The sequence below is a fragment of the Pseudonaja textilis genome, chromosome 1 (assembly GCF_049901715.1).
Source record: "Pseudonaja textilis isolate UNSWEBS1 chromosome 1, rPseTex1.2, whole genome shotgun sequence".
In the NCBI taxonomy this organism is placed as follows: Eukaryota; Metazoa; Chordata; class Lepidosauria; order Squamata; family Elapidae; genus Pseudonaja; species Pseudonaja textilis.
The window spans coordinates 32,800,477-32,823,463 of NC_141990.1; the positions used below are offsets into that span (position 1 = coordinate 32,800,477).

At 35.8% G+C, this 22,987-nt stretch overlaps 1 protein-coding gene and 1 long non-coding RNA gene across 9 annotated transcripts in view; one reads left to right on the top strand and one right to left on the bottom strand.

Annotated features, from left to right (window-relative positions):
- RTN4 (reticulon 4) overlaps nucleotides 1–22,987 on the top strand; it is a 69,234-nt gene that overhangs the window by 29,230 nt on the left and 17,017 nt on the right. For 3 of the 8 annotated variants that reach the window (XM_087930532.1, XM_087930522.1, XM_087930549.1), the window contains exon 2: nucleotides 6,958–7,014. The exons of 2 other annotated variants lie outside the window; for them this stretch is intronic. In XM_087930532.1, coding sequence (XP_087786658.1) covers nucleotides 6,958–7,014 — 57 coding nt within the window. Of the gene's footprint in view, nucleotides 1–6,957; nucleotides 7,015–7,988; nucleotides 10,326–15,605; nucleotides 15,847–16,103; nucleotides 16,168–22,987 lie in introns of those variants that run through there. 3 more of the 8 variants (XM_026695433.2, XM_087930536.1, XM_087930544.1) reach the window with 3 other exon arrangements.
- Nucleotides 1,314–21,699, bottom strand: LOC148127559 (uncharacterized). The gene is made up of 6 exons (XR_015743037.1): nucleotides 21,510–21,699; nucleotides 17,153–17,235; nucleotides 6,463–6,571; nucleotides 4,739–4,861; nucleotides 2,346–2,451; nucleotides 1,314–2,269 (listed from the first exon to the last, which is right to left on the bottom strand). It is a non-coding gene; the product is annotated as an uncharacterized LOC148127559 (long non-coding RNA).

The window sequence follows — 22,987 nt, forward strand, 5'->3', positions numbered from 1 at the left end:
TTAGTTTCACATTCTCTAGGATATAATATGTTATGAGCCTTACAAATTACAGTACAAGAAGGCATAAAATAAGATCAGTATTCCCTAAAGTGTAGATATGGTAGAATGGTCACATACTGAAACTTCAATAACTCATCTACTTACACATATTTTCAAGATTATCTCTTTAGTCATCTTTCAATTTTTTTACAATGCTCCCCTACGTTAATTTATAATTCTTGGCAATTCATTGTATACCATACTTTTTGGTGTATAAGAGGCACTCCCCCCCCCCCCAGTGGGTGGAAATGTCTGTGCATCTTATACAGTGAATGTTGCCAAAGCCCAGCCCATCACTGGCCCCTACCCTTCTGCCTCCCAGCATTTGCCTCCTTGCAGTAAATAGCCTGGTCAGCTTTAGCACAGCCTGATTGAGCACAAGGAGCTGATTGTTGATTGGAATTGCCCCCCAACGATGAGCTGTTTCAGGCTGTGGGAATTACCATCTATTGATGCCTCCGCGTGCCCCATTTTGTTTGCTGCAAGGAGGCAAATTGCTGGGAGACAGATTTTTTTTCTAGTTTTCCTCCCCAAAAGCTAGGTGCATCTTATACTTTGGAGCATCTTATAGTCTGAAAAATACGGTAATTAGAATAAGCAGAATAGATCTTCCTAAATTGCTTCATACTTTGCATATTTTTAAAAAATACTATTTTGATATTTCTCATAGAAAAATGAACTGTTACACCAGTTTCTGTAGCAACTGTATATTATAGTATAGTAGTATTTAAATTTATTATAGTATAGTAGTATTTAAATTTTTGCCACTTCTTAGATATATTGTTCCTAACAATTTCTTAAAGAAAGCGTAGCAGACACTTGTTTTGAAATTTGTTACATCTTTTGGTTCTTAGTGAAAGTTGTTCATATAGTGTTGCAACAATGTCTAAAATTAAAGGAAAAAAATTGCAGTTTGATACTGTGTCATATTGTACTACTGACATAAAACCAAAATTAATATTTTCAGTTTCTTCCTGTCCCCAAGAAGTACAATGGAACTCTGGGTCTTGAACAGATCTTTGGGTGGCAACCAAGCAAACCCAAAAATCGCCACGGCGATTTTCCCTGCTGTGGCAATTTCCCCTTCGGAACCATTTTTTGGGGTCCGTGCATGCACAGAAGGTCATGCTTTTGATTGCGGCTGTAGTCCTGGAACGGATTATCGTTGCGACTGGAGGTTCCACTATGTATGAGTTTACAGCATAACCATTATTGAGTAAGTCCCATGGGAAAAGCTAGTTACATATATTAAAAAATTTATACGAACGCATATTCACCCAGAGGAATAAACTTTATTAAAGAAATTTGCAGCATCACTCTGTTCCTCAAACTGAACTTACATTTTTGATGATCTTAGTATTGGCACTATGGCTAGAACTCTGGAAAGAAGAAGCAATTAGCCACTCATAAGTGGAGTGAACAAACGGGAAGAAGGGAGCTTTCGAAGCAAAAGAAGAGGGGAGAAGCACATTATCCTCTCACCTTCAGAGGCAACACATTCCAAATGAGCTAAATAAGCTTCCTGGATGAGAATTGAAATGTCTTCAAAGAAAAACCAGAAAGTCCAGTTACCTCTCGAAAAAGCACCTTTGGAACATTACAAATGCTGTAAAAGTATATACTAAAACTAATTTTTAAGTAAAATAATGGCAAGAATGCTCAACTTGCCAATAAAAAGTATATGAAAGTGAAAAACCAACAGAAGATGTTTTCTGATTTATTTCAGGAGTGTCTAATATATCACAGCAAAATTTTGTTAAACTTGCATGTTTTCCTATTCTCAACAACTAATGGTCTGCCTGATAGATATAAAAAGTATTTGCTCAGTGTGGTGAGCTGCTACTTTCAAAAAAGAAATTTATTCCACTGAAATCAAGATGGTTGGGTAGCAGATGCCCATAAAGACATGTGGACAAGACCTTCAGGAATTAAACATTTGTCCTGCTCCTGAGAGGAGCTTCCTCAGGGAGAGATAATTTCCAGATTGAGGGAAATGTTTTCATAGGAGGATATGCTGAGATCCAGTTTTCGATGATGAACTCTAACACTCTCTAACAGGATATTCTGCTTGGAAGCTGAAGGCTTTTGATTATGGGTGTTTTTCTTGCCCAGTAGTATTTTAGACAGACCGCAGATTCCATTCCTAGCAGGCATGACATGGCAACTTGCACATCTGTCACAAACCCCTCTGTTTCTTTTGCCTATAAATCTTGAGTTGATTTCGTCTGGGCTGAAGAAGAAACATAATGATAGCATCAATCCTCTTACTTGCTTAAAACTTTTTCATTTTAAAAATGAAATGGTACCTTTCCTTTGATTTATTAGTGACTCTCAGATAGTATTTTGGGAATATGTTCCTTTGGGGAATTGATCCTATTTAAATGGCATGTTATGCTGCAACAGTGCAAAAACCTGTGCAAAAGATGGAAAATATGTTAAAATTCATGGATGATTAAGATTTGAGAACCTGTTCTTTAAGTTTTTTTCAATTTCTCACTTTGGTAAATCATTTAGGCTTTTTTTAAAAATATGCATTCATTAAAATTTGTTTTTGCATATTCCATGATACTCGTTTATGTTTTCAGTTCTGTATAACTGATTTAATTTTGCAAATAGATTCGTGGATGCAGTTCATTTTAGGATATTTTTAGTATATGTTCATGCTTGTTTTCACTTTTGTCCAGGTATTCTTCCCTTTTTAATTGGCTAACTGATTTGCAAAATTCAAAGAAATATGAATGTAGAAAGATATTTTTAATGTGTATTTTCTCAACAATGGTCTACTCCAGTGGTTCTCAACCTATGGTCTGCGGACCCTATGGTGGCCATTATGTTATCATAGGAGGTCCGCGAAGCCTTGAAGAAATGTTATGATTTAAAACTTGAGATAAGTCTTGGGAGTCCGTGGCCAGGAGGTCCATGGTGTAGAAAAGGTTGAAAACCACTGGTCTACTCAATATATAATGCTTACCGGCTAACTGTTTCTTGTTTTCTATTTCTTCAAAAATTTCTCATAGTAATACAGTAGTTAAAATTATAAAAAAATTACATGGTGATATAAAGTAAGAAAATACATATGCAGGCGTGTGTATTTTCAAACCACAGAGCAATAAGAAAGGCTAATATTTTATTCTAATGATAAATTACTTAGCAACTTGAGGAGTGAACTCAAAGTTATTCCTGACGAGTTTTATTGGCAAGATTTTTAGAGTGAATTATCATTCTTCCCAGGACTGACAAAGAGTAATTAACTCAAAATCACTCATCTGGCTTCACTGCCTAAGGAAGGACTACAACTCACAATCTCCCTCAGCATGGTGCCTTAATCACTACACTTAAAATTATTTCATAATGTGCTTCTTTATTTTCCTTTACCAGATCTTTTTTCCCTGTTGAATAAGCATAGAGATGACTATTCAGAATAAAAATAGAATTAGTTCCTTTGCTTAAATATTTAAAAAAATCAAAGGCTAAATAAAATTTGGTTTTTAGAAATTGAGGGAAAATTCCAAAATAAGAGCACATACTTTAGAAGTGTATTGTACAATATGTTATATATGAAGGGGTGTTCAATATAACATATACCATCAATGAAATGGAGAAATATTTATTTTTAAAACAATGTTTTCAGCTGCTTTTCTAAAAGTAGCAGCACATAATACGTGTAAGAAAGTGAAACAATATTTTAGTTCAGAACCTGTGGAGATGAATGAAACTGCTTACAAGCAGAAACAAGAATGCAAATGTGTTTAGAGAATAAAAAAGAGCAACTTGCTACTGCAATAATGGAGCAACATTTGTGTATATCTCTGCTCCTTGAAATACAGAGTTGGTGGAGTGATACCTTTCTCTTTTCTGATTTCCATTAGGTTAACCTTTCTTGTCTAGCTATTGGCAATAGGCATTTCTTGAATTCATAACCGGTAAAAATACTTTTATGTCATGGTCTCATATCATCTGGTACTATAAAAGTAGAAATTCATTAAAAACTGAAATCTTAATATTCAAAGTAACATAATATAGAAAAAAATCCAGTTACACTTAGTCCTTGCTTAACATTCATTTGTTCAGCAACTATTCAGCGACCATTCAAAATTACAAGTGTGAAAACTGCTTTAAAAATGTTGCAGCATCCCCTGATCATGTGATAAATATTCAGGTCATATTTACTTCTGCCAGGCCCGCAATCCACCCTCCTAGCATCCACAACACTTGCCGGATTACATTCTCTAGTGCCCATTTGTAGCACTCACCCACCTGTGCTCCTCAGCACTCCTCCGCAGTGCAAAGGATTGTCCTAGCTGTCCTAGAATTCCTTTCCAGCATTGCCTGAGAATGTTGCGACTTAACCTATGCAACCAGGTAGCTGCTTTAAGAATACTGCCACTATTCACAAAAGGAAATACAACCACTATAGCTTCTCTATTTAACAATAGTAGCCCTTCATTCCACAGAGGACCATTTGACAGATTGCTGCTACACTGGACTAAAAAGCACTCCACCTCATAGAGGGCATGACCTGTTTAGTTTCCAAGGTAATGATTCAGAATGATTCACTTAACCACATTGCTTAGTAATGGAAGTTCTGGTCCTAATTGTGGTGATAAGTTGAGGACTACCTGTAATGCTTGTGATAATGACTGAGAGCTTTCAGCTTCTAAAGGCAGTTACTGACATGCCATTTGTTCAAATTAATTACCATGTCAATTTTCCCAAAGATGCTTTTCAAGAGGCAACTAGTTCCTGGTTTTTCTTTTTCTTTGAAGACGTTTTGCTTCTCATCCAAGAAACTTCTTCAACTCTTCAACCATGACCTGAATAACTGAGAATTTCCATAGACATTTAGCTATACCATGTCAATTGCATTCTCACAGGCTGCAGCCCATATAAGCCTGTTGATAGTACATCCTTTTATCATCAGTATAACCCTTAGGGATACAGGAGTTAATATGCAGTCCAAAATCCAATAACGAATATGTAGCCAACCTTCCAATTGACTATTAAATACCAAAACAATATTCAAAAGGAATTTCCTCTACATTATGTTAGGGTCCCTTACTACAACACTTCCAGCAGGTATTATGTCTACAGTTGTGAGCAATTATAATTGCATAAAATGATCTGCCAGTAGCTCCCCCATTTGTTTTCCTTATGCCATTTCACTGTGGAAATCTTCAAATATTTTACTTGTACTAACTTTTGGAAGCAAACCATCTTCAAAAGTATTGAGAATGAGCTCATGTCAGCTATCTACCTTTAATGGCATGCAGCTATAATGTGCATTGCTTCCCTTAAATATGGTCTGGTTTGCTCACTTTCTAAATAGTTTTTAAAGATCAAATTTATTTTACCTTAATGAAAACAGTTAACAGGTGTATCTTGGAAAGCATAGAACCATGTAGTAATCAGATCCAACTCGGGCCATGCCTTTTGTGGTCTTAAATCAGGGATCGTCAAACTTTCGGACCTCAGGGACACTAAATCCACAATTTTAAATCCTGTGTACCACTAATATGAATTTTTTAAAAAGTTAAATGAGTATTTAATGCAATATAAAAAATGCAAATAATTTTTCTGCAGACCACCAAAACAGGTCATGGACCACTGGTTGGTGACTGCTGAACTAAATGGTACACTTCTCCAAGGAACTAATGAAAAGCATAGTGAAGTGCTCATACTGAATCCAAAGCATCAGTTTTATATCTGAATATTGTAACCTCTAGCAGTATCTTGTCTCAGATTAGAAAACAGTTCAATTAAATACAGTATCTGAATGGATTTGACTTTCCAAATCAAATCGAGTAGTTGAATCAAATCTGTCTAAATTGTTTTAATAGTGTGGCAGAGCTTTTATGTATGCATAAATACTTTTTAAAATTGATTTGGAAAATTGAATCCTGTTGCTTTGTCACGTTGAATCAAAGCTGACTAATCAAGCCAGTATGCACTTTTGTTTTCTTCAGCATTCTTTTTGTGAAGTAATTTCTTGTCAGAATTGTTCAAAGATGTAAACTAAAAAGCTGGGGAAACCCTCCCCAGTATCCGAAATGATGATGTTTTACTGTTTGATTCAGTGTAAATCCTTCAGTATTATTGCATATTACTAACTACTGAAAATGAAAATGCAGCAAGAACTTCCTAGATTTGTGGAAGAAGAAAAAGGATTCATCTGTACAAATATGAAATTTCAATTTAGCATATTGCATATTGCTTATCTTGCAGTTTCATGACTTTATATTGATATTTTTGATTGTTCAGTAACAATAACAATTTAGGAACAAGTGGTTCCTAAAATTATTTTACATTACTAAGTTCACTGTGGTATTTAGTTTTACCAGAGGTACAATTATTATTTAATACTCATTTACATATTAATTGGAAAAGGTGGGAGGCTAGAAAAAGTTAGGAGTCTTTATCTCTTACCTCAGTGCAGTCAAACTCACGGCAGTGGGCCGGATGCATCATGCGCTGGACACACCCACGTCCGGCTTAGTAAAGGGGGAAAGTCACGATACATGACACCCCTGTCTTACTGGAAGCACATACAACCCCATCTCATAAAACTGTCCTTGTGACTGATAAAATGAACTGAAATATTTATCTGCATTTGTGAAGTTATTAGATGCTCTAAATGTCTGCATTTGATTTTGTTTAATGTAATGTGCTTTGTGACTGGTGATCTGCCTGACTGGTGATCCCAAATCTCCCTCTAATATAATTGATATCATGTACACTTTGTAGTGCAAAACTGGAGACATATAGTATGTAACTCCCATATTCACATTTTTTCTTCATTTCTCTTGTGTAAAAGATCTGTTAAAGATTGTAAATTGAATATTTCCTTCCCTTATTTTTTTTTGAAAATATTTTGTTCTCCATACTTATTTCTGCTGAGGTCATACTGTATTTGTTTTTCAGATGAGACACTTTTTGCTCTTCCTGTTGCATCTGAACCTCTGATGCATTCTTCTGCAGGCAAGTCATTTCAGCTAGCCTTTTGCACTAGAGTACGCCCAGTGTATTTTGTATTCCCTTCCCACTAATAGCATCTTTGTGTATTTACTAAAATTTGGTTTGGATCCAAGAATGTTAAACCCAAATTTAATAAACATAAACTTTGTTTTTTTAATGATATAAAATAAAATGCAAATTCAGAGTGAATGCTTTTAAATTCAAAACACACTTTTTGAATTCTTGGACCCTTGTCTACAAGATGATTTAGGTACTGATAAACTGTTTTTAATATAGTTCCTGTTGCTGACATAGTTAGCATTAATTATGTAGAATTAATGATGTATTAGTGTTAGTGCTGCTTGCTACTGTAATTGTAATAAGTTTTTTTTCCTTTTTATCTGACATTATGGACCAGTACAAGTGTAATGGTTACCAGATTTTAAAATTGGAAATAGGCTACAGGCTTGTATTTTCTTCCTTTTCCCTAGCATTAATTTCCTCTTTCCTAGGGTTTACTTTTCACACTGTTAGTATTTCTGGTTAATGCTGAACAAGTTTTTCACTGAAGCTGATTAGTACTGAACATAGCTAATGCTAATGCACATAACAGAAAAAGCAGGGGAGGGAAAAAGAAATGCCTGTCTGTAGCCACTAGCCAATCTCTGAATTATTGTTCAGTGATAATATATCTTCATTGGCAACTTTAAAAAAAATGAGGGGAGAATTAAGATAAAGGAGAACTATGACTCATATCTGTGTTATGAAGCTTGTACATTTAGTACTGTTCTGAATTCTTCCAGGGGTTTATTATTTTGCATAGCATTCACAGCTTCATTAACTTTGATTCTATTTTCTTAATCTTGCATGCTTTTTCTGTTAATCATTCTACAATAAGATTTGGGCTAGCTATTGTTTTGGAACCTGTCATTAGCATTGCTTTAACTTTTGAGGTTACTTGCATTGCTGCTAACTGTCCTTTCTGTCCACGGCCACAGACAAAGGTATGGACTTGCAAGAACAACTGGGTCATGCATGCTCAGCCAGGCAAGAAGATTTTGCTGCTGCCTCTCTTGATGCTACTGCTTCTCTTCCCTCCCTCTCTACTCTTTCAGTCAATCCTTTTAAAGAGTATGCGGCTCTTGATACATTATCAGATGAACTATCTGCAAAACATAGTTACAGTCAAATTGGAAGTGATGTGTTTAAACTTACTACCCAGACTGCACAAAACCCATTCCTTGCAGATGATGGCAATGAATTTGCAAATGTGAAACCTTCATACTCTGCGGATCATTCATTCTGCCTATTTCAGACTAAGGAACCATTGGATGCTAAAATAATTCCTGATACAAAAGAATTACCCGTATGCCAACAGGATTTTTCTCTAGAATCACCTGTTGAATTATTTGTAGAGCAAGATAAAAAAGAGTATCTTGAAGAGGAGAAGCATGCTATCTATGATCATGGTGAAAATATAACTTTAATTGATAATCATTATTCAAGAGATGAATATGCAGATTTAAAGCCTTTTGAACTCTCCTGGGTTAGTAATGAAAGCAGTAATTTTAAGGATGTATCTGAGAATGAGATAGACAAGAAATTAGAAAGTATTGCAGACAAATACATCAAGGAAGCTAAAATTCTGCCTGCCCACAAAGTCATTGAAAAAGAGAATGAAAGCAGCAATGAAGCTATTTCTTTCCCCAGTATTCCAGAAGCTTCAAAGGAATCTTCACAGTCTTATATTACTTGTACAGAATTTGAACCATCAGATAAAATTGAGAACAACATGGTTACATCTCTCCCTCTAACAGAGGAAAAGGCATATGAAAATAAAACAGATGAAAAAAAGATAGCAGAAATGATGGACCAATTTGGCAGTACCCATATTGATTTGACAAGTGGCCAAGAGCAGAAAGTTGATTCAAAGACAGAAGAGATTCTGTTGAAGAAGGTCTCTGATACTAATGTCCCTGAAGGCTTAACTCCAGATTTGGTTCAAGAAGCTTTTGAGAGTGAACTACATGATGTAATTAGTCCCAAGCTTGCTTATGAAAAAAAGATTGATTTGGTTCAAACATCTGAGTTATCACAAGAGTCTTTGAATGTTGCTGTACAGCTCTGTCCTTCCTTTGAAGGAGGGTCTGAAACATCTCCATCCCCTATCTTACCAGACATTGTTATGGAAGCACCATTAACTGCAAACTCTGCTGTGGTTGGAGGGCCTCTTGGGCAGCTTGAAATATCCCCACTTGAAACGTTCACTGCTGAGGATGAATATGAGAACGATTATGAGAATGTATTACAGAAATCTGAGAAGCCTCCATCTTATCAGGAAGCAACAAAAGTACCAGTAATCCAAGCAAAAGAAGTCATGGTTGAAGCTTCTAAGAAACCTGAAAATGAGAGTAACCCACCTCTGGAAGATTTAGATACTTCATATATATCAATTGCATGTGATTTAGTTAAAGGGACTAAAATACCTTCATCAGAGTTCACAGAATATTCGAAAACAAAAACCACAGAGTGTGTATTGCAACCTGTGCCTGAGTACAGTGAGCATCTTGAAAGGAACTCATTGCCATCTGACAAAAGCTATTCATTTAGTAGTCAACCAGACATTAATCTTGTGCAGAAAGAAGCAGCTGTGAAAGTGTCATTATTTGAAACAGCTACTAATATTATATCAAATGGAGCCCAGAAAGAAATATACAAAGAAGTACAATCTTCTCTTAGTGAACCCTACTTGGAGTCATTCCAGCCTCAACTGGAAACTTCAAAAAATGAACCAACTACTTGGTGTTTGGAAGCTGAGGCTGCAGATCTAGCTAAGAAAGAAAAGGCTCCACAGCAACATATGGAAGAACTTGGTGGGTATAATGATGGTTTTCCTGTTTTTAAGGAACCCATAGTGAAAGAAAAAATTGTGCTGTCTGCACAGTCCTCTCCAGAGGCAGATGGCACAGTCCCTTATCAAGTTGACAACCTGATGAGAAGTACCGGAGATATATTAAAGGAGAATGAAAGTAAAAGGCCTTGTGAAACTCTTCAAGCTGAGCTGATACCACCTGCTTACCAAGAAGTAGCACAGGACTTGTCTCTAAAAAACATACATATGAAATTTGAAGAGCAGGATCTTTCTTTGGAAAAATCCTCTGAAGACCTGGGCAGAGAAGCAGCTAAGGAGGATTTCCCCCCAACTGATGTTACTCCTTTTCCCTCAGAGAAAAAAGTAGTCGATGTAAGAAAGGGAGCTGAGAGCCAAGATGTTTCAGTTAAAGAAAAGGAGAAACCCATTTCTATGTTTCCGTCAAAGCTGAGTGAGCCTTCAGGTAATCTGCTTTAACTTCTTTTGCACTCCATTAACTATTTACATTTCTTCTGCATGTCATGTTTCTGTTGTGTGTGTATTCATATTATACAGCTCTTCTGCTGAGAAAACAAATATTTACGTTCTTTGCTTGCCATTGTTCTGAATATAAATAGCCATTTTAATTTAAGTTTCATCTTGATCATAACAGAAAGTAGAGGCTGCAGTTTAAACTGTATTTGTGAACTTTTCCCAGCTTGATTCTCTGCATGCATCCAACTTCCAGAATTCTGCTTGAGTATAATGGCTGAGAATTCTGGTACCTGAAACCCCAATATTCTTACAGGGAATTCTGTGAGTTTTAAATATGAATTTATTGAGATGCTTTTGCGTGTTAGTGCAGTGCTCAAATGCAACTTATATTTATACTTATTATTGAAACTTCTGGCCTACTCACTGCAACCTCATTTTGATACCAAAGTGTGTTTATCTCTTCCTATTTTCAGATAATGTTGAGTAGTTCACTAGAAAAACTATCTATAGTAGCAGTGCAAAAGACAAGATCCATGGTTTGAAATAAGAAGAAAAAGATTTAAAATAGCTATTGTTGAGGTCTTTATATAAATTGGTGTTGTGGCTTTGTGTGGCATACTTATACAGGCCCTAGTTGTTTTGTTTCAGAAAAAGTACCTGACAGTTGGAAAAGCAGAAATTGGAGGGGACTGAAGCTTAACTAAAATGAAACATTCGGACATTTTTATAAGTAAAGGGTAAAGATGATGGTTTCGTTAGCCTTATCTGTTCATTTCTTTATCTTCAAGAACTTGCTTCCATTGGATCTTACTTTGGAAGAGGTCTTGAGAAATTTGTAAAACAACATGAGTTTGAAGGGGTTCAAAGTTGTGATATTTATCATAATAAAGGTTTGATTAGTTGCTCTTTTTGGATCTTTTTAGTTTTAGACTGCATACCTCTAAATCCGTATAATGGAAGAATAAAGGATGGGAAAAAAGCTGTCATGTTCTGCAATTCTTGTGCCTTTCATATAGCTTGTAGTTAGAAATTGTATCCATTACAAATTGTACCCAACAGACTAGTCTATATGTGATCTGTGTCTAACAAGAGGGTAATTTAATTAACAAGAAGGGTGGTTTAGCTTCTTTCCTTTGTATTTGCTAATGTGCAATTTATACTCAGACCTGAAGATTATACATTATTTTAAGTTTGAGAACCGGAATTTTTTAATTTTATATTTTCCAGCAGCCCTTCCTTTGGGTGTGTATTTATCAGCATCATCATAAAATGTGGGATGATATGTAAGAATTACCTAAATATGCTAATTAGGGCCACGTCCCACTGTTGTGTAATAAATGGAAGAAACAACCATCTTTTGATATTTTTAGATGTGTGTAGAATTGTTGACCAACAGGTTCTGCATTTTCATTTGCCTTACTGTGTGGCAAGGTCATTTTTAAAAATTTTATTTAAATACATTTTATGCAACTTTTAAAATATTAGTAACAACCTTAGGAACAACATGCTCATTTGAGATTCTGTGACTCTTTAACAGGTAACCTGGATTAAAACAGTAAAAGTGAAAACAAAGGTTCATTTCATTTGCCAGATAAAATTTAAAACTTATTGTAGAAAATACCATACATTTCCCCACAAAGTCTCCAGTAATAGCTGGCTTTTGATGGCCTTTCTAAACCAGAGCAAGTTTGAAACCAATTTAATTTTAGGGAGAATGCTGTTTTCTCTGAATTGCATCACATTGGTCAACCTGCTAGCTCCCCTTCCCCACCCCCCTGGATATGGCTTCTGCTATTGGCTACCACGAATCTTTATGGAGTAGCACTATCTCCTTCAGGGGCTATGTGGAAAAAGATGCTCTTCAGTCTCTACTAGGAGGAACCCATCCTGACCTTGGGCAAGCTGTTCCAAGGTAAGGGGAATGCATCCAAGAAGGTAGGCGTAAGAACATGTAGCACGTCTTTTCAGCCTGAAATATTGGGCTGGAAAATTCAACCTGGAATTTGGTGTAGTGCAATTGGAGCCATAAGAATGTTATAGGATTTTACCTGCACTTTAATTTGGGCTTAGAACTAATTTGCAACCAGTGTACCCCTCACAATATCAATATCACTTTGCTGTAGTGGCTTCTACCAGCTATAAGTAGGCAGCTGCATTGTACACTATTTATAGCTTTGGCAAGGGCAGCCCATATAAACACATTGCAATTGTATGATCAGAAGATGACAATGGCATGAATTACTGTAGTCATTGTCTCCTTGCTCCAAAAAGGTTGTAACTGTTGAATGTGCTGAAACTAACCAAAGGCTGTTACGCCTATCTCACCAAAAGTGACTCTGGATAGCATACAGCAGATTTAGGGAGGAAATGTGAATTAGAATCTAATTAGAATCAAATGATGAGAAACAAGTTTTTCAGAAGATGTCTTGATGTTTAAAACCATAGATGTTACTCTCTAGGTCAATTGCCTCAAGAAATTATTGAAGGTATTTTGAAGGTATTTTGTCTATGCACAATCCTTACCTATTCCTGTTTAGCAGGGACTTCTACCTATTTCTGTTGTTGCATTTATTTTTTCCCCCAGAATGTAAATTTCCATTGCCAAGCTCTATGGCACATGTACATTAGGTGAAAAGTCTTGTGAATTCACCAGAAAACATCATGTGGGTTCTCTACATTGTTCCATGATATCATTTTAATATCTGATTTCTGTTAAGTGCATATCTGTGCTTTAAAAAAAAGTATTTTCGATTATCTGAGAATTTTACAATGAAACTGTGTGCATGAAACTTGGCAATAAAATGGTTAATTCTTGGAAGGGAAAAAATATTCATTTATTTATTAGATTTATGTAGTTATCCTTCTCAGATATATGACTCTAGGTAACATTAAAATAATTTTTAAATGTGAACAATTGAGTATTATTCATCTATAATAGTAGCTATCATTCTAAGTTTTGGTAATGAATTTTCTTAAGATAACTAATAGTCCAACTGATTAATTGATCAAAATATGCTGCCAGGTATTATGTTTTGCCTTGATATTTAGTTTTCCTACGGTGTATAAATCCTTCTGACTTTTTTGAAAAAAAGAATACATTATTTTCAGAGCTAAATTTTAGTTAAAATGCTAGCTATGTTTTTACTATTTCAGTAAAAATATCAGCCAGTTAGATTCATTTCAATACCAATGTATAATTTAGACCCTCCTTAATTAATATTTTAAAAGTATCAACTAGGCTCTTAGAACAAAAACATTAATATATGCAGTAAGAGGATCGCTATTTTTAAAACTTGGCTTATGTGTTGAGCCATGGAAAACCCAGTTATATGTTCAAATAAATTTTGCTTATATTGCCTGATTGAAACTAATTTAAATGTCTACCATAAACTGAGTATATCAGTTTTGTAGAACAATGCATTTAAAGTGTGGAGGGACCACTGCTAGCTGGAGAATTTCATTGCCCTAGTTAAGAATGGGCTATTAAGATCATAATTACAGAGAATGAAGAAAGAGCTCTCACAAGAATATAGAAGCCTGGCTTCTAAAGCATGATATTTTGTTCAAAAATATTTTAAAAAATCAGCATGATCTCACTTTTAATTAATGTTATTGCCAGCTTTGCATTCATTAATTACATGTTCGTTGTTACAGATCATTAGATGTTTGATTCTAACTTTGTTTAGAGTTCTTCAGTAGGGTTAAATAATTTTAGTATTTTTATTTGAAATGCAGTTAATATCTAAGTGCAATGCAAAACATAAAGATATAATGCAATATAGTCCAAGATCAGCAATACAATAATTTAAAACAATTTAGACTGCCAGTTTTGCTAGTTTACAAGTTTGCAATATATGTTACAAAACTATTTAAAGAGATTTCACAAGCTCTAATTTACTTTATATAGCACTTTTAATTGTATGCATTCTAACACGTATTCTATCTCACTTTGAGCACCATAGTTTAGTAAGGGTTTAAGACAAACCAGAACAGTGTTAAAGGAAGATGATCAGGAGATTAAAATCTAAATGTTATGAAGAATGATTGAAGGAATTGGAAATGTTTATTCTTGAAAAGAGTGAGTTTGCAAAGAGAGTATATGATAGCACTCTTCAAATGTCTAAAAGGATGTTACCACCTAGAAGTTGATAATAAGTGCCATCCATTGTTTCAGAATGCAGGGTACAAATTAATGGATTTCAACTTAAAAGAAGGCACTGAATATTAATTGGGTTTCAGCATAGAATCTGGTTTGAAACTAACCATCATGTGTTTTTGGACAATTCAGTGCAAACTTTATAAAAGCTTTAGGGGCAAGATAATAAAATATGTATCATTTTAGTAGAAAGTCTCCTACGGTGTATAAATCCTTCTGACTTTTTTGAAAAAAAGAATACATTCTTTTCAGAGCTAATTTTAGTTAAAATGCTAGCTATGTTTTTACTATTTCAGTAAAAATATCAGCCAGTTAGATTGCAGTTTGGAAAATGTTTCACATGTGCTCCTATTCCAGATTTCTACTGGGTTATTAATTTCATCCATTAATTTGTTCCTTGTGCCTTGATTTGAAACTATTTAAAAGCAGGCTACAAATTCTTAAGTAGTTCACCCCACAGTTCTGAAATTTCAATTACTTCAGAAAGTTACAAAAATTTAAAGTAGACAGCTGATGCCACCTTCTGTTTATAAGTGAAAAGTCATCTTTTTTTTCTTTACTCTTACATAGTTCAACATTTTTTTTAATAAAATACCCTTTTTACACATATAAGTGCTAATTAACTACAAATCCACAAGAAGACTGAATATATTTTTATATTCATGCAAAGTGTCTTAACAAGAAAAAAGTCTATGTAGTTTAATGTTAAGTTGGCCTTTCTCTTAGCCTTTTTCTGCTTTGTTGATTCACTGTAGTATATAATGCATACACTCTATTCTTCAGGAGTAGAAGAAATAATCCTAAAATAATTGTGCAGTGAGGTTTTGAGTTTTAGAAATATGCTGCCTTGGTATTCCATTTGTCAGCATATACATGCCTGAGTTTAAATGTTCATTCTCAATATGGATTATATTTTTTAAAAAATCTATTATTACATACACTCTCTCATGTATTCCCCCCAGATTCCAAACATTCTCAGGAAAGCTCTGTCTATGTATTACAGCATCAATGTATCCCTCTCCCCTGCACCACTGGATTTTTGTACTATCAACAAGTAAATGGTTGCTGGGGTAAGCAGATTGAACGGAGGAATCAGTAGCCTAGTTACAGATTGTACTGCGTCAGTCTGCTTCACACCCAGAAGACAGTCAGGTGATTTAAGTCCTGCAGCAGTTGTGCAGCAAGCAAGAGACTGCAGACCTCTGCTGGAGGAAGCTTGACGTTTCATGTCTCAGTGTTTTATTTCTCCAACTGCAGCCTTTTCATTGATATGCATAATTGATAAACCGAGTTGAAAGGGCAGATCCACTGTGAAGAGAGATGGACAGTCAGCTGAACAATTGGAAGGATAAGGGTATTTGCAGTTTTACTTTTGTTTTCAGTCATCATGGTGCTTTCAGTTGACTTCTATATAAAAAGCTTATAGGATGCACGGTGTGGGGGTAAATTTGTAGCATATGTAATGGCAAATTTAGGGGGAAGAAAAAAATCACTTAAGGAATTAATGCTAAATATGGGGGAGAGATTATTTGTCTGACTTTGCAAATGTGGATTAAGCCTTGTCATCTGACAGCATTGAACAGCTTGTCTTTGGTATGCCCTGGCTGAGCAAATGTCAGGGCCAGCTTCAGTTTAGCTGATATGCTTGGTCTGAAAGAAAGTGGCTTGGTCAGTGGTAGAAGTGTTTTTTGTCTGTTAAATGTTGTTGTTTAATGTAATACTTGTCTCATGGGCTTTTATTTTTTTCTGTACAGCATAATCTCCATTTTTTATTTTTAGAAAACAGGTAAAATCAATGAAGAGCTGTTCCTTCCCTAGTTTTCACTCCCTCTCTGTTTCCTAGCTCTCCTGACTATTTTTAGATGCTAATGTTATTTGAGGTCTCCTTGATTTACAAAATGATCTAGTTTACTATTCAGTGTTTCAAATCCCTAAGCAATCTGGCATAAAGAAGTAACCCCAGGTAAATCACTGAACTTTGTCTCTTCAATCTCTGTTCTTATGAATATCAGTGTTGTGAAAATATTAATGTTAAGTGTGGGCCTCAAACTTTAGCTTCAGTTATGTGGCCAGACAAAAATTCACCTTTTAAGGAGATTTTGTTTTTGCTTTAAGGAGAACTTTCTGGGATAGTTTGGGTGTGTGGATAATGAGGAATCCTAGCCAAGATGGTATGGAGTCTAAAGTTCGTAGCTGTGGTTTCAGAAATATACAAAGCTTGCATAAGCACATTGTTTTTTAAAAAAATTGCTTTAGTCATACTTTTTTCCTGCTTCTTGATGTTTTGGGTTCATCAAATTGGACATGATATCAAACATAGTAAAACAAAAACTTATCTGTTCTGATAAGTTAATGCTTTCTCTCAAATGTGGCAAGTTTATGGTAATCCTTTAGATACTTATTTAGTGAGACGAACAGCACTGAAATATGAAATATATATAATCCTAAATGTTGTAAAGGATTACTTTAGTGATGAATTATATTGGAGACTTTTTCTACTAAAATGATACATATTTTATTATCTTGCCACATAGTTTATCTATCATCTATGTGAAGATTGTGCAAAATTTACTGTCAGAAATGTTGGAAAGCAAGATTAGAATCAGTGAAGTGCTATGATCTAATGAAGTGGTTGCCAGGGGATTATTGCAAACAATTACCTCAGTTATGATGCTTCCATGCACATTTCTGGTTTTAGGTGAAATCATTTAAAGTGATGGCCATTTACATCTGGACAATCAGTCTGAAACAAAATAGAAGTGTCTATTTTATACTTCTTTAAACTAGATATTGCTACTGTCTTTGTGGCTACCATTTTATGTAAAAATCCACCAAAGCTTTAAATATTTATTAGTGGGCTTGAACAAAAATGACTAGAATTAGTTTTAGCCATTAACCAGCTTCAGGACATATTTGCATATACTAGGAAAAAAAAGTTAAAAAGTCCAAATATGATTAATGCATTCTAAGACAATAAAGGCTATACCACTTTCCCACAATTTTATTTGCAAGAAAACTCCAGGCATTGAACATTAATTAATTTACTCACTAACTATATGCACAAAATGATCAGTTAAATACATTTTAACAGTATTTTTACTACCAAAAAGGGAGTGAATGATAGAGAACTTAAGGGATTAGCATTTTTTAGTACTCAGAAAGTGCTAATGTAAAAACTACTAATTTTACTATGATGATACTAAGACTGCTGCATAAAGGGAAGATGTGCTATATAGTTAGGAACATCTTTGGTATTATTGAAACTGCAAATATATTGTTAGGCATGTCTCCAAGTTAAAAAAAATTTTTTTTTGAAGAACTGGCAAGTAGGCCTTATATTTTGGTTATATTTTGTTTCATTTACATTTAGATTTTGATAATGGAAGGTACTTACAGAAATAGTGAAGAATAGTGGGTAGCTAGGGTCTGTTTTTTCTTATCTGTCAAAAAATGAACCATACATATGCGATCAGGGGAGTTACCCATAGTTAGAGATTCTGACCCTGCATTAAACTATGCTTGACCTTTGCTGAAAGGCTGAGAAATGATTGATGTAGACCAGGATGGCATAATATTTTTGTAAGGATCATAAATGGGTTAAGATCAAGAGAAAGATATACATAGCACCAATTTATTTAAAATTCAAATTAAGGAATGATGTTCATTTGTGCCTTTTATTGTGTCTTCAGTTTGCTGACAACTTTTGGAGAAGTTCTGTTAATTAATTATCTGACTTAGCCTGAGCCAGTTGTTTATAGCTGTATATATGAGTCAGCTAGATGATAGCTTAGTCTGCAAGGTCAGTTTGCAGCTTAGTGTTGTAAAACTTTGCACTGTATCTCTTACTTTGAAACCTCTACGTAAAACTTTTGCAATAGGCAATGGCATGCTAAGAGGATGTTCCCCAGGCCCTGTCAATTATAACTCTAATAACAGATATTTGAAAGAAATATAATTAGTAGAAAATAGTGCTTTTAGTTGAAATAAAGTAGTTATACAAAAACTTTACTAGCTTGAGTGGTATCTTAATATTTGTAAAATGCTGTAAGAATAGAACATTAATTGATATTATAATATTGTATCATGTTGCTTTGCTGTTTATTCATAACCTAGAACTTTGTTCACGATATTAAATTTCTTCTGGGCTTTCAGTTTATGCAGGCTCTGGAATTTCATGCTTATGCAGGAGAAGATACCCTTCCAGATGCTTAAATGTTGATCACTAACTTTGCTAAAGAAAGTTGAGGTTCTACTGTCTCTGAATTTTGTCTGTATAAAAATTTAATCTTAATAAGGATTAGCATTGTATATGACACAAAAGTTAGTGTTCTGTGAATCTCAGTATGCCTAGAAACTCAACAGAGAAAACCTCTCTTCTCTGCTAGCTATTGCTCAAGCAGATAAGGCAGATTTGTTGTCAATTTATAGTCATAATTGGGATTGGAATTTTGGTCATAAATTGTTGTCATAAAGTCAAGGTACCATGTGATCAGACTATGTCCTTGCAAAATTCTTTGTTGACTTGAAATGGTTGCTGCTGACTTTAACCTATGTGCTGTGAGACTAATGCTTTCTGTTTTAGCCAGCCAGTTATCGTATGTAACGGTGGTGGGATTCAACATTTTTTTTACTACCAGTTCTCTAGGCGTGGCAGAGGAAGGATACTGTAAAATCTACAGTCAGAGGTAGTATTTTCCAGTTTTGCAAACTACTCAAAATTTCAGCTACCGGTTCTCCAGAACTGGTGAGAACCCGCTGAATATCACCTCTGGTATTTAAGATTGTATTAATTCTGTATATTCATAATGAAGTACGCTGTTCAGTTTTGTTCTAGAATAGTGAAGCACTACTAGAGCATGTAGTTCCTTAAAGTCTTGAAGATGACAATCAGAGGATCTTCAAAAATTGCCACCAATTTTGATTGTGACCAAGATGGATTTAATTTAAATCAAGGCAATTTAAATCACTAGTAAAAAGGCTTGATTTAAATCATAATTTTTAAAGAGCAGTGTCCCGCAGTGACTTCTCCTCTGATCCACTGTTAGTTCACGAACAGTCCCAATATTGCAGGATATATAGCCTCATGCTATATTACTAAGCTCCATTTCATGCTGAATAAACTATTAATGTATCTTAAATAGAAAACTATCTTTAGATAGATTTTTACTCCAAAAGCATTTTATTAAAATAAATTTGATAAAAATAAAAAAATACAATTTAAATTTTAAAAAATCCAATTTAAATAAATATCTGATTTTTAAAAATTATTTTTAAAAATCATGTTTTATCTACTCTGATTGTGACAGAAGAATATATACATTAATGGTATTTGACTACCAAAATTAAAATTAAATCAGATTTAATCTTTGTTCTGACCCTGTCCAGTTTTTGAAGTGTGCCTTTTTATATACATTTGAAAGACTAAGTGAGGCCCTGGGACTAAAAAAAATTGCATATTTCATTTAGAATGTATATAGCTTTAACCTCCTGACTATGTGCAGTAGATAACTAATGTTGACTGATCTTTAAAGAGCTAAGTTGTTTTAGGGCTGGTTAACACTTTGAGGAGTACCTTTGGAAAATCTGGCTAAATTTTACAGGAAAATAAAAATCAAAAGAAGGTATTGACAAAGTACTACAGTACATTGTCAAGGAAACCATATGAAGGTATCTTCAAAATCACTAGGATCAATTGATTGTACCTTCTTTTTCTCAATCCAATAGAATCAAATTTGGTAAAAGGAAAAATCAGCAAAAGAAAAATTAAAAATGGACTGGATCTAGCAGGGGACTGCAGAGGGGAGAAAACATACCAGTTAAAATTCTTCCAACACATCACTGTGAGACAGACAGTTGGGCAGTATCTAAATAGGTTGCCAGCTTCTCCATTCTAAATCACTTGTTTCTCCCCAGTCATGTAATCCAGTGTGAAGTTATTATTGAGGGATTTGAAAGAACTCTTGCAGGTATTTTATGCTTGCCTTCATGAAGTGAAAGAAAGATGAAACTGTGAAATGCTAACTTCTCTTCATTCCCCACCCCCAACCATAATAAGTTGGAAAGAGGGGCCTCAAGAATATAGGATGCAGGCAGGGGGAGTTCTACACCAGTGGTGGAATTCAAATTTTTTTACTACCGGTTCTGCGGGTATGGCTTATTTGGTAGGCGTGGCTTGGTGGTCATGTGACTGGGTGGGTGTGGCTTGGTGGTCATGTGACTGGGTAGACGTACTTGGTGGTCGTGTGACTGGGTGGGCATGGCCAACTCAATGTCACTCACATCAAGGGGTGCCTCACCTGACCCCTCCCCTCCCAGCCATTCCTTGTCACTCAGCCTCAACTTATCTATAGTTCTGTAAAAACGTTGTTCACCTTTTTTGACTTTATTATCTACATACTATAGATGTACTTTCATGGATCACTGAAAGGAGAAAATGGCTCACATGCTTTGCCCAAGAGGGTGATAGGCAACAGGCTTTTAAGGGCTGCCACAAAGAAGTAGGGGCAATATATTTTCCAAAGAAGCAGAACACAAACAAGAAGCAGTGGATGTAAACTGAACAGAGAGAAGCAACCTAAAACTAAAAAGAAACTTCCTGACAATGAGAACAATTAACCAGTGGACCTGCTTGTCTCCAGAAGTTCTGGGTGCTCATTCACTGGAAGTTTTTCAGAAAAGACTGGACAGCCATTTCTCTGAAATGGTATAGGGTTCCCCCATGGTCCCTCTTTCTGTTATTCTGACACTTTCCCAGGATCTCTACTCAAATTTATTTCATAATTTCACATATAAAATAGCCATTCATGTAATACAACCTGCATATTGTTCAAAACAGTAATTATTATGGCTGATGTTTGACAGCAAGCCTAAGTCAAAGATCATAAGAGTGCTTCTTTCTCTGTATGTATACAAAATATCACATACGAAGAATAGCATATTAAGCTGGACTTATGCAACCTGATGTACAAAATAAACACACGCATATTTATGCTCTGGATTAGACATTAATGTAAATACCTGAAAAATATGTGGTAGCCCCTGGGCAAAAGAAAAGTAGTAAAATCACTCTAGATGTAGTAATAGGGACAGTGTAAAATATTAACACATGATAAGTAATGAAACTGTCAGGCTCCGTGGAATCCTTGCCTGACAGCAGCGTCAGCGTCAGAAGAGATAGCCTTGTCAAAAGAAAGACGTCATCAATGTCAGCCAAGTAGTTTAGGGGCTGAATAGTTTAGAAGATAGTTTAATCTGAAGAGAGGGGGAGGGAACGCTCTAACCAGCCAGCTTATTTATCAGGGATGGACTGAGGCGACGAAAGGGGCTGTGGAAAGGAGTTGCAACAGAATGCGAGGGGGCATTTCTTTCACTTGCATACAAATGCAGAAATAGAAACACACTCACAAAGATAAAGCCATCATCCTGATTTTTTTTTTTACCATCCAATTTCCATAGTTTGTAGGGAAAGGAACTGTAATATTTTTCCCCAAAAGAAGAAAAGAAGCATCTACCAGCAGAGGGAAGAACTAGGGGAAAACATGATAGCATTGTTACACACACACACACACACACACACACACACACACACACACACACACACACACACACCTGGGACGATCTCCAGTCAGCAGCGGGCAGGGGAAAAGGAAAAAAAACAGGTGGCGCCCCCCCACTCCAGCCTTCCCCCACCCCTCTCTCTCACACACACACATACACACATACACACCTGGCTAGTCTGGGAGATTTCCAGTCAGCGAGCGGGGGGAAAAGGAAGAAATGGGTGGTGCCCCCCCACTCCAGCCCCCCCTGTCTTTCTCTCTCTTGCATGCACACACATATACACACACGCACGTGCACACACATGCTAGCGAGGCTGTGCCAGCAATGAAGCAAGTCAATCGAGCCTGGGAATGGGGGGCTTGGCAAGCTTAGGGGACAGTAGGGAAGGGGAAGGCAAGCTCCGGGGATGCTGGGGGGAGGCTAGCGTGACTTGCAGGCTTACCTTTCAGCAGGAAGGTCAGTTGGGACATAGGGCCAGGCGCCATGTGGGAAAGCACAAGGACTCAGTGTAGAGTGAGGAGAGACTGAGCGGGGTGAACATAGAGTGGGGCAAGTGAACAAGCTGCGACTGGGAACTGGTTTGGGGGCGTGGCCAGCCAGAAGTCACTACCTGTTTGGCAACCCATGCCAAATTATCACTACTGGTTCTCCCGAGTAGGTGAGAACTGGCTGAATACCACCTCTGTTCTACACCCCATATCCTTCTGCCCAATTCTGCTTTTCAAAATAAATTTCCAGCCTCCTCTACATGATTGGAAAATTCAAGTTATGAATCTGAAGTTTGGTCCTCAGAAGTATTGGATAAACGGATAGTATTGGATAAACGGATTGAGCAGGATTTCCAGAGGGCTTTCATTGTATTTGTTCTGCCCTAAGCTTCCTGAAAAAGCACTAAGCAGACTCTGTCCCGACCAAACACCTTTTATTAAATGAAT